The sequence below is a fragment of the Pongo pygmaeus genome, chromosome 23 (assembly GCF_028885625.2).
Source record: "Pongo pygmaeus isolate AG05252 chromosome 23, NHGRI_mPonPyg2-v2.0_pri, whole genome shotgun sequence".
NCBI lineage: Eukaryota > Metazoa > Chordata > Mammalia > Primates > Hominidae > Pongo > Pongo pygmaeus.
In genome coordinates, this window is record NC_085931.1 from 52262535 (window position 1) to 52274565 (window position 12031).

Sequence of the window (12031 nt, forward strand, 5' to 3'; positions counted from 1 at the left end):
AGAGGGCTCATGAGAGGATTAAAAAGAGAGAATGGATGGGCTGGGAGCAGTGCCTCATGCCTGTAATCCCAGCACGTTCGGAGGCCAAGGCGGGCAGATCACCTGAGGTCAGGAGTTTGAGACCAGCCTGATCAACATGGAGAAACCCCATCTCTACTAAAAATACAAAAATTAGCTGGAGGTGGTGGCACATGCCTGTAGTCCCAGCTACTCGGGAGGCTGAGGCAGGAGAATCACTTGAACCTGGGAGGCAGAGGTTGCGGTGAGCCAAGATTGCACCATTGCATTACAACCTGGGCAAAAAGAGCGAAACTCTGTCTCAAAAAAAAAAAAAAAAAAAAAAAAGGCCGGGTGCGGTGGCTCATGCCTGTAATCCCAGCACTTTGGGAGGCTGAGGTGGGAGGATCACGAGATCAGGAGATCGAGACCAGACCATCCTGGCTAATACAGTGAAACCCTGTCTGTACTAAAAATACAAAAAAATTCGTGGGGCGTGGTAGCGAGCGCCTGTAGTCCCAGCTACTCTGAAGGCTGAGGCAGGAGAACGGTGTGAACCCGGGAGGTGGAGCTTGCAGTGAGCCGAGATCGCGCCATTGCACTCCAGCCTGGGCAACAGAGCGAGACTCTGCCTCAAAAAAAAAAAAAAAAAAAAAGAGAGCGAATGGGCCAGGCGCAGTGGTTCATGCCTATAATCGTAGTACTTTGGGAGGCCGAGGTGGGCAGGTTGCTTGAGCTCAGGAGTTCAAGACTAGCCTGGGCAACATGGCGAAACCGTATCTCTACAAAAAGTACAAAAACTATCCTGTTGTGGTGGTGCATGCCTGTAGTCTCAGCTACTTGAGAGGCTGAGGTGGGAGGATCACATGAACCCCAGAGGTCAAGGCTGCAGAGAGCCGAGATCGCATCCAGCCTAGGGGACAAAGTGAGACTCTGTCTCAGAAAAAATTTAAAAATTCACAAATAAAAAAACAGAATGTTTGAGGTGGTGCCTAGCATGCTGCCTGACGCACAGTAGAGGTGTGCAGGGAGGTCCTCTGCCCACTTCAAGGTTGGAGGAAGAAAACCCCAGAATCTGACCCAGAGAGACAGAGCAGTTGATTTCTGTCAGGCCTGGGGACAGGGACTCTCAGGGGCCACTGCAGACCCCAGGGGCCTGTGTCAGGGCCTCTTTGCTGCCCCGGCTAAGGGGACCTTGAGCATCTTTTCAGAATCTTTACCTTTGCCCACCTCTCTCCAATCTCTGGCAGGAATTGGAAACCTTTTCTCTGCTCAGTAACGGCACTGCGGCTGGCGTGGCAGATCAGGTAGGATCGGGGCTGAACCAGCCTGTCTCGGTTTATCCATTATGAGAGGTTTGGATTCACTCCCTCTGGTGTAAATGACCTCAGGCAGTGGGTCCAGGGACCTCCGCCTCCCCAGGAGGTACCTCCCGTGACCACGGGGGCAGGGTGTGGGGACAGGCCATGGCTGCTGTTGGCAGGGAGTGGTCATTGCCAGGGAGCCGCTGGGGGCAGCCTCACTCATGGACCCTGGCCAGGACACAGTCTGGGCAGCCTGGTCCCACACGCCTTCCTTCTGCTTCCCGCCCCACATTTCCTGCTGTGTTGCCTTTTTTCTCACCAGCCTTTCTGCAGGTTCAGGCCCCTGGGCCTCAAATGTCTTCCTCTTCCCCACCCTGCCTTTCTCTGTCTCTTTGCTTTTCAAAGCCCAGCTCAAGGGCATGCCCCTACTGAAACCCATCCTGCTCTCCCTGGCTCAGTGACTCTGCCGGGGAGGGGCAGCCGAGACTGAGGACTCTGACAAGGAAGAGCCCAACTGGGCCCTGCAGCCTTGGGCAGGTCCTTCAGCTTCCGCATTCTGAAATGCGGACCATCCCTCAACGGGAACAAGGGAGGAAAGTGCTTGATAACCTGGCACACAGGACGCAGCAGGAAATGCAGTGGGCAGTCACTGCGGATAGCTGCTGTGCTGTCCTGAGTTAGGGACTCCTCCCAAGGGCCAAGATACTTGTGCACCCCAGTCAGGCCTGGCTCATCCCGGAGGGGTAAGGCAGGGCCTGGCACACGACTGAGACCCCTGCCTCCCACTCACCACACAGGAGCTGCTCAGGTAGACTTCGAGGCTTTCTGGGATGTGAGGGATGGGTTATAAGAGCACTGATGGAGCCTGGGGTCCTGCCACCTTGTACATTAAGGGAAACTGAGGCACAGAGTGGGGAGGGGACGGGGCCAGTGTCACACAGCGAGGCAGCAGCAGGCCTCCCTCCTCCAGAGCTTTGCAGCACTTTCATTCATTCCTTAAGGAGGCCCACAAAACACTCTCGGCCCTGGGCCTGAGAGAGCTGCGTCCTTGCCCTCAGGGACCTCCCAGCCTGCAAAGAAGGCAGGTGATGATCTGCCTTTGTAGCACTCATGGTTTATAACCAGAAATTATAGGTCAGGCACGGTGGCTTATGCCTGTAATCCCAGCACTTTGGGAGGCTAAGGTGGGTGATCACTTAATTTCGGGAGTTAAAGACCAGCCTGGCCAACGTAGTGAAACCCCATCTCTACTAAAAATGCAAAAATTAGATGGGTGTGGTGGCACCCGCCTGTAGTTCCAGCTACTTGGGAGGCTGAGGCAGGAGAATCACTTGAACCCAGGAGGTGCAGTTTGCAGTGAGCCGAGATTGTGCCATTACACTCCAGCCTGAGAGACAGAACGAGACTCCATCTCAAAAATAAAAGAAATTATTAGGCCTGGCACATACCAGGTGCTCCAAAGAGAAAACATTAAATGAATGAAAGGTGATTTGTCTAAATTTACCCAGTATGGGCCAAGCACTGAGCTTGGGGTTGGGTATGTGATAAAGAAAACAAATCTGTTTCCTGCCCTCAAATAGCTCACAGTCTAGGATGGACATTAGGACATTAGCCAGATCATTTCTGGTTTCAAACCGTGATGAGGGCTGTGAAGGCAGAATATGGGGAGACCTGGGCCATTGCGACTGGGAGGCCTGATTTAGGCAGGATTCAGTGACATTTAAGCTGAGACCGGAAGGTTGAAGAGTTAGGGGCAGGGTGTGCGGGTGAAACAGCATTCCAGACCAGGGAGAAGGTATGTGCAAAGGCCCTGAGGCCTGGAGGAGCTCAGAGTGTGGGAGGAACCAACACCAAGGCAGACCTGGGGGTCCTGGAACAGGAGATAGAAGCCAGACCGCTTGACCCCTGGTAAGAAGCTCAGTCTTAGCATTGGGAAGGCACTGAAAAGAGGCAGCATTAATTCTATTCATTTATTCAGAAGGTATTTATTGGGCACTGCTTTGTACCCAGTGTCAGTTCAGACACTGGGAATAGAGCACCAAGGTAGCGTCTCATCACAGCAAGCAGAGCTGGGGCTGGGCAGGCACAGCAGATGCTCAAAAAATATTTGTTGAATGATTGAATGACTGTGGCCAGGGGGCCACAGCAAATATGGGTTGAATGCCCAGCTCTCCAGGGCCAAGGCCACAAAGCCCTGCTCAGTCTGCAGCCAAATGACCACAGATGGCGCCATACCTGACACCAGGCCCCCCCTAGTCCCTGCCAGGCCATTCACCCATCCCTGCAATCTTGCTGGGCTCCTCCTGCACATTCATAGAGGTCAGGAGGGGCATGGTTAGGGAGGGCTCTAAGAAGCCCACAGTGGAGAGGACCAGTTCAGACCCTGCCTCATGAACTCAGTTTGCCCAACATGGTACAGCACACATGTGAGCACACACATGTGTACGTGCACACACAGAGTGGCCCTAGGACACATGAGGGCAGGGTGGTGTCCCAGCCAGAGCCCCTGGCCTTCCGTCAGTTGTGCACAGACACAAGTAAATGCAGGCTGCAGGGGTCCCTGTAGGTTCTCCACCATGAGCACCATATTCATTCAGCCAGCTGGTCATTTCACATGGGGAAGTGGGGATGGACCAGGCTGTGCCCACAGGGAGCTTCTTACGACCTAGGAGCCAGGCAGAGGCCCTGCAAGACAGTGTCTGTGCAAGAGCTGTCCCCGGCATTGTGGGGAACAAGATGCAAGGAGGGCTGTGAGTTCCAGGAACAGAGAGCCCAAGGCAGCCTTGGTTGGAGAGGGCTTCAGCGAGCCAGGGAAGCAAGACTAAGAGGAAGGGAGAGCTGGAGAGGGGGAAATGGCACTCATGACCAGGAGCACAGCCTACGCAAAGGCTAAGCAGCAAGAGAGACAGACACCCCAGATCACAAGACCAGTTCCTCCCATGGGGCTTGGAATAGCCTGGGCTCTGCAGTGGAACGTGCTTTGGATCAGATCCTGAGCACGCTCCTTATCTACGCAGGCCACTCCACCCCTCCGAGCCTTAGCTTCCTTCTCTTTCGCAGGGGTCCGGTACCTGCCATTTTGTGGGGGTTATAGAATTACAATGGGTCAATGTGAAAGCTCCCAGCAGGGCGTCTGCAGGAGAGATAGAGCTCCATAGACCTTTGTTGCTAAACAGATGTCACCAGGAGTGCCATGCAGAAAGGCAGGAACAGTGAGCCTGACAGGCTGGGGTGATGGCAAGGGCAGGAGGGCTGAGAAGGGTCCTGCGTAGCCTGGGAGCCATGGGCAGGATCTAGCAGGGAGAATCACCGCTTTCCCTAGAGATGTTCGTCTGGTACCTCTCTTTCCCTCAAAGACTTTGTGTACTTACCATGAGGATAGCAGCTCTGTGATCCAGCGTGGCGGCCTTGGTTTGGCAGCCAATCTGTGGTGGGCAAACACTCCGGAGACTGAAGTGCACACATTTGCCATGTGCTCTATGGCAGGCTCAGGTGTGGGAAGGAGGTGCAGGGTGTTGGTGCAGGTATGGATGGGGGAGTGTACAGTTCCAGGGGACAGAGTCAGGACAGGCTCTTGGGTCAGACAGCCCTGCTCTGATCTGTGCATGGCAGCTTTCTGGGCTGACATTTCCATGCCATGGGATGATACCTCGCAGGGCGCCTGGACCAAAGGCTAAACTCCACAGTGGATGTGAGATGCTGGTGTGAGGCAGGATGCTGGATGAATCTAGCTGCTGGTCCTGTGGCTGCTGGTCCTGGGAAAGGAAGGCTAGTGGTGGAGTCTGGTCCTCCATCCAGCCCTCCGTGGGGACACAGAAAGGGCGGGGCCACCTAGGGCCTCACCAGGGAAGCAGGACTTGAGCTGGATTGCGAAGGACTCAGAGAAAAAGGGGAAGGTGTTCAGGACAGGGAAGGATGCGCCACATCCTGGAGGTTGGAGTGTGGGAGCTATCGAATGAAACACCAGCTCTCCCAGGCCAACTTCCAGAAACTTATGCCGTGCATCTAATAAACACAGGCCAGGCATGGTGGTTCACGCCTATAATCCCAGCACATTGGGAGGCCGAGGCGGGTGGATCATTTGAAGTCAGGAGTTTGAGATCAACCTGGCCAACATGGTGAAATCCCATCTCTACTAAAAAATTCAAAAATTAGCCGGGTGCGGTGGCTCACACCTGTAATCCCAGCACTCTGGGAGGCTGAGGCGGGCAGATCACGAGGTCAGGATATCGAGACTATCCTGGCTAACACAGTGAAACCCCATCTCTACTAAAAAATACAAAAAATCAGCCGGGCGTGGTGGCAGGCGCCTGTAGTCCCAGCTACTCTGGAGGCTGAGGCATGAGAATGGCATGAACCCGGGAGGCGGAGCTTACAGTGAGCTGAGATCGCACCACTGCGCTCCAGCCTGGGCTACAGAGTGAGACTTCATCTCAAAAAAAAAAAAAAAAATTCAAAAATTAGCTGGGCGTGGTGGCATGTGCCTGTAATCCCAGCTACTCAGGAGGCCGAGATTAGAGAATCACTTGAATATGGGAGGCGGAGGTTGTAGTAAGCTGAGATCACACCATTGCACTCCAGCCTGGGTGACCAAGCGAGACTCCATCTCAAAAAAAAAAGTTGTGTGCAGTGGCTCACGCCTGTAATCCCAGGACTTTGGGCAGTTGAGGGGGGTGGATCACCTAAGGTCGAGAATTCAAGACCAGCCTGACCAACATGGAGAAACCCCATCTCTACTAAAAATACAAAAATTAGCCAGGCATGGTGACGCATGCCTGTAATCCCAGCTACCCGGGCAGCTGAGGCAGGAGAATCGCTTGAACCTGGGAGGCAGAGGTTTCGGTAAGCCAAGATCGCACCATTGCACTCCAGCCTGGGCAACAAGAGCAAAACCCCATCTCAGAAAAGAATAAATAAAAATACAAAATAAAAATACAAAAAAATTAGTCAGGCATGGTGATGGGTGCCTGTAATTCCAGCTACTCGGGAGGCTGAAGCAGGAGAATTGCTTGAACCCGGGAGGTAGAGGTTGCAGTGAGCCAAGATCGTGCACTGCACTCCAGCTTGGGCAACAGAGCGAGACTGTCTCAAAAAAAAAAATCCAAAACGCAAAGCACTTCCTGTGTGCCAGGCCCCGTTCTAAGCTCTTCACACACAGCAAGTCATTTCATCCTGGTAGGCTTCCCCAGCGGTGAGTGAAGCAGGCCCAGAGTGGATGGGGAACTTTGCCCAGGCCGTACAGCCTGCTCAGGCCCAGTTTCCCTCCAGCAGGAAGGCAGTGGGATCCCACCTGGGCTGTATGCCCTTCTCTGCTTCCTGGGAGGCTTGGGGCTACCGTGGGAGAGGAGAGCCTGGGGACTCAGGGACGGGGCACTTTTGTCTTTGAACTGCAAGGCATCTGTGGTGCTGTGTGGGGGGCTTGCTAAGACCCCTGCCGCCTTCACCAGGGTGAGGACCCCGCCCTGTGGTGGGTGGAACCAAGACTCAGAGGTTCCCTCCCTGCCCTCAAACATCCCTCCCTAGAGGGGCAGCTGTGGGGATCCACTGAGCCCATGCCCCCACCTGCTGGCCCATCCAGCCCCTTGCTGGGCACCACAGGGGTAAGGACCCAGCAGGTGTGAGGGCTTTTTTTTTTTTTTTTGAGGCGGAGTCTCGCTCTGTTGTCCAGGCTGGAGTATAGTGGCACGATCTCAGCTCACTACAACCTCCACCTCCTGGGTTCAAACCATTCTCCTGCCTCAGCCTTCCAAGTAGCTGGGGTTACAGGCTTCTGCCACCATGCCCGACTCATTTTTGTATTTTTAGTAGAGATGAGGTTTCACCATGTTGGCCACGCTGGTCTTGAATTTCTGACCTCAGGTGATCCGCCCACCTCTGCCTCCCCAAGTGCTGGGATTACAGGCGTGAGCCACCACGCCTGGCTGCATGTGAGGGCTTTAATCTGCCCTGGCACTCTAAGTGCTCCTCGGTGCTGGGTCAACAACGTAGTCACGTGGGGAGGGGCTGGTCCTGGGTGCCAGGATCGGGGCCTTCCCAGCCACAGAGCCATTGTAGCCCTCTCCCCACAGGGAACTTCTAATGGATTGGGGTCCATAGATGACATCGAAACAGGTAATGTCCCTGATACGAGGGAACAAGTGGAAATTGGGGCCCCAGGTTGGGGGGCACTCAGCCCCCCACCCCCGATGTCCCCGAGAGGTCAGGGGAGTCGAGCCCCCTCCGCATCCCAGCCCTGTAGATGGGAGGGCCTCCGAAGGGTTCCCCACCCTGGTACTCCCTGAGGCATGGGAGAAAACAGTGGGTTGAGAGCCATAGACCCGCTGAGGGAGGGGAGGGCATCTCTAGTCTGGCGGAGAGGGGTGCTGCCTCTTAGCTGGGTGCAACAGTCCCATGGCCTTCACTCCAGGCTGCCTGCACACCCCCACCTCTTCCAAAGCCCTTTTCCCTCCTCTTCCTCATTGGCTTCCAGAAAAGGTTGCCTTTTAAGAGTGTCCCCTGGAGAGGGCATAGCTTACCCCAGAAGAAGGAGGCAGCAATGGTGGACATTCAGGCATTGAGCCTGGGCCAAGGATTGACATCATAGGACTGAGGGCCCCTCCCTGCTCTGGGGTTGTGGCCTTCCTTGACCACTCCCTGAGCATCTGCCAGTGGGATCAGCCGATGGGGAAGGCAAGGCTCCTGGCAAGAGCTGAAAGAAGAAGGGAAGGTGTTGGGTGAGCATCACGGGGCCCGGGACGCCTCCTCCACCCCCACCAAGCAGTGCTCCCCTTCGGCTCTTGCCACCCCATCCGCAGACTGCTACGTGGACCCTCGAGGCTCCCCCGCCCTCCTCCCCTCCACGCCCACGATGCCCCTGTTCCCTCACGTTCTGGACCTGCTGGCCCCCCTGGACAGCATCAGGACCCTCCCCAGCACCGAGAGCCTGGATGACTTCTCAGATGGGGATGTCTTTGGCCCAGAGCTGGACACCCTCCTGGACTCGCTGGTGAGCCACACCACCCTCGTGCTCCCCTGAGCTCCTCTGCCTGCTGTGTCCCCATTGTCCCAGGAGTGGAGGGAAGGCCCCAATGCTCATGTCATGTGCCTCAGGAGGAGGCCTCAGTAGGGACTTGTTTGGTACAGAAATGAAGCTGCACACTGGGCGCAGTGGCTCACGCCTGTAATCCCAATACTTTGGGAGGCCAAGGCAGGCGGATTACTTGAGGTCAGGAATTTAAGACCAGCCTGGCCAACGTGGTGAAACCCCCTCTCTACTAAAAATACAAAAATTAGCCGGGCATGGTGGCACATGCCTGTGGTCTCAGCTCCTCAGGAGGCTGAGGCTGGAGAATCACTTGAACCCGGGAGGCGGAGGTTGCAGTAAGCCAAGATAACACCACTGCACGCCAGTCTGGGCAATGGAGCAAGACTCCGTCTAAAAAAAAAAAAAAAAAGAGAAATGAAGCTGCAGAATGTCTGGCCAGAAGAGACCATAGTGAGCCCTGCTCCCCCATGGGACAGGCTGAAGCCAGGCGACAGGGTGCAGGTCTCCTTGCTTCCCCAAGTGCCTGATGCTGCCCAGGCCTGGGCAGTCCTGTTTTCCTCTGACCCCTCCCTCTGTCCCTGCCTCGTAGTCTCTGGTCCAGGGTGGCCTGTCTGGCAGCGGCGTGCCTAGTGAGTTGCCCCAGCTGATACCTGTGTTCCCCGGCGGGACCCCACTGCTACCACCTGTGGTGGGTGGTTCCATCCCTGTCTCCAGCCCACTGCCCCCCGCCTCCTTCGGCTTGGTCATGGACCCCTCCAAGAAGCTGGCCGCCTCTGTGCTGGATGCCCTCGATCCCCCGGGCCCCACGCTGGACCCCCTGGACCTGCTGCCGTACTCGGAGACCCGGCTGGATGCACTCGACAGCTTTGGGTCGACACGAGGCTCCCTGGACAAACCTGACTCCTTCATGGGTAAGGCCATGGGTGGGCACGTTCAACCTCCCTGGACAGGTTGCACAGTGCTGTGGCCTCTTTGGTGCCTGGAGAGTGGAGTTGAGTTACAGATCTGTTTGTCCCCGTCACTCCTTAGCAATCCCGGGCCATGTCTGTGTGTTGCTGTCTCTGCAGTGCTCAGCACAGTGTGGGGCTGGGCCTGAGGGGTGGGTGTCTTGTTCAAGATCAAGGAGAGGAGAGCTGCGACAGTCCAGGCCTCTAGACTCCCAGTCTGGTGCTCCCTGCCCAGCCTCCCAGGACCCTGGGTCACCAGGCTGGTGAGATCCCATGGGATGATCTTGAGGCTGGGGGTGGGGCAGAAGGTCATGGCCTCCCACAGCACCACTCTGGGCTGGGTGCCAGGGACCCAGGAAGGAAGCCGGCTTGTCTAGGCGCTGGTGGGGCTAGCTTTCTGCAGTCGGACACAGCCCAGGGCACTCGACTGAGAGGGCTTAACGGGACTGTGGGGGCACGGAGGGGACTTCACTCAGCCTCAGGGCCAAAGGAGGCTTCCTGGAGGAAGTGGTGACTAGGCAGGGTCTTGAAGGAAAAGTTCACCTGCCAGGCAGAGGAAGCAGGGGCACTAGCCTGGCATGGCATGGCATGGCATGGGGCTGGCTGATGAGCAGAGCAGCGGGGGTGGGGGCTTTGGTCTCCGAGGACCTCGGAGCAAGCTAAGGAACTCGGGCTTTCTCCTAGGGGCAGCAGGAAGCCCTGGCAAGTTTAAGCAAAGAGTGGACACACTCAGGCTGGGAGGCGTCTTTGCCCCAGGGGAGTGGAGAGGAGAGGATAAAGTCAGGGGTTCAGCAGGAGTAGGAGAGGATGTGTGGCCTGGGGGCTTCTCCGAGTCAGCAATACATAAGGGGAAGCCCTAGGAAGGCCCCTCACGCCTCAGAGCCAGAGCCACTGACCCCTATGTCTTCTCCCTGCCCAGAGGAGACCAACTCACAGGACCACCGTCCCCCTAGCGGTGCTCAGAAACCAGCCCCCTCGGTGAGTGACTTGAGTGGGGATCCAGGCCTCTCATTCCCTGCTGGGGGTTGTGGGTTCTAGAGTTGGGGAATGAGCCCCCTGCATGGGGTAAGGTGCTGCATTCCCCATGGCAGGGCACTCCCAGAGTGGGTGGATCAAAGATGATCACCTCGTGCCCTTCCTCACCAAGCCATGTGCTGGGCGGGCACACAGAGGGCACCACTGCCCTTGTCTGATGGAAGAATTCAAGTCTCAGAGGGTGAAGTAACTTCCCCAGTGTTAGCAGCATCCCTGGTCTCCAGACTCAGCCAGGTCCTGAGTTTAAAAGAGCACCTGGGCCGGGCGCGGTGGCTCACACCTGTAACCCCAGCACTTTGGGAGGCCAAGGCGGGCGGATCACAAGGTCAGGAGATCAAGACCATCCTGGCTAACACAGTGGAAACCCCGTCTCTACTAAAAATACAAAAAATTAGCCGGGCGTGGTGGCAGGCGCCTGTAGTCCCAGCTACTTGGGAGGCTGAGGCAGGAGAATAGCATGAACCTGGGAGGCAGAGTTTGCAGTGAGCCGAGATCGCGCCACTGCATTCCAGCCTGGGCGACAGAGCGAGACTCCGTCTCAAAAAAATAGATAAATAATAAAAGAGCATCTGATGAGGGTCCAGGCATGGTATCTCACGCCTATAATCCCAGCACTTTGGGAGGCCGAGGTGTGCGGATCACAAGGTCAGGAGTTCGAGACCAGCTTGGCCAACATGGTGAAATCCCGTCTCTATTAAAAATACAAAAATTAGCTGGGTGTAGTGGTGGACACCTGTAATCCCAGGTACTCAGGAGGCTGAGGCAGGAGAATCGCTTGAACCTGGGAAGTGGAGGATGTGGTGAGCCGAGAGCACACCATTGCACTCCAGCCTGGGAAACAAGAGCAAAACACCATCTCAAAAAAAAAAACAAAAAACAGCTTGCTACACTCTGACCTACACTAGCTGTGTGGTCCTGGGGAATTTCCCTAACCTCTCTGAGTCTTGCCTTCCTCCCCATCTGCTGATGACTTGGGGGTTTGGGGGGGAGGGCATGAGCACAGGCTGCAATCACGATCCCTCCCATTTCTATGCTTTCACATTTAGCTTGCCTTCAAAGAAAGGCTCAGAGCCAAGACCTAGGTCATCCACTAGGCTGGGGGCTTCCCAAGGCGGTCCTGGTATTCTAGACTCTTGGACCACGTTACAAAGAACTCCCCTGGCTGGGAGGGTAAAGGAAGAGGAAGGGTCCTGGGCTGTGGTTTTGCTCTTGGGTAGGATGGGTGGGTCATAGAGCACTCCCCACTTCTGGTGCCCTGACTGGCCCCAGTGGCCTCAGCCATCATCCAGTACCCACAGTGGCCTCCTTTCTCCTGTCACAGCCAGAGCCCTGCATGCCCAACACTGCCTTGCTCATCAAGAACCCCTTGGCTGCCACCCACGAGTTCAAGCAGGCCTGCCAGCTCTGCTACCCCAAGACAGGTAACCTTTCACCTGTAGACTCCACCCCTCTGCCCAGAGAACTGGGAATCTCAGGAACATGGGATCCCAGATCAAAAGAATCCCAGTGTCTCAGTTGGAGATAAGTGCCAGAAATCAGAAGCCACTCTGGGTTAGAAAAGGAAAGGGGCAGGAGTTTGGGATCTGTCCCTGCCAGGCATCACCTTCATAGTTCTTTCTAGAGAAACACTAACATGGTCAGACTCACTGGAGAGTGAGGGCAGTGGTAGAAAGGGGATGGGTAGGCCGGATGCGGTGGCTCACACCTGTAATCCCAGCATTTTG

The 12031-nt window shown here is 55.9% G+C and overlaps 1 protein-coding gene across 2 annotated transcripts in view; it reads left to right on the forward strand.

The window, feature by feature from the left end:
- Positions 1 to 12031, forward strand: part of ZC3H7B (zinc finger CCCH-type containing 7B) — a 57436-nt gene that overhangs the window by 28261 nt on the left and 17144 nt on the right. For both annotated transcript variants that reach the window (XM_054469916.2, XM_063662957.1), the window contains 6 exons: positions 1248 to 1304; positions 7370 to 7412; positions 8096 to 8286; positions 8915 to 9236; positions 10192 to 10250; positions 11629 to 11728. In XM_054469916.2, coding sequence (XP_054325891.1) covers positions 1248 to 1304; positions 7370 to 7412; positions 8096 to 8286; positions 8915 to 9236; positions 10192 to 10250; positions 11629 to 11728 — 772 coding nt within the window. The remainder of the gene's footprint in view (positions 1 to 1247; positions 1305 to 7369; positions 7413 to 8095; positions 8287 to 8914; positions 9237 to 10191; positions 10251 to 11628; positions 11729 to 12031) is intronic.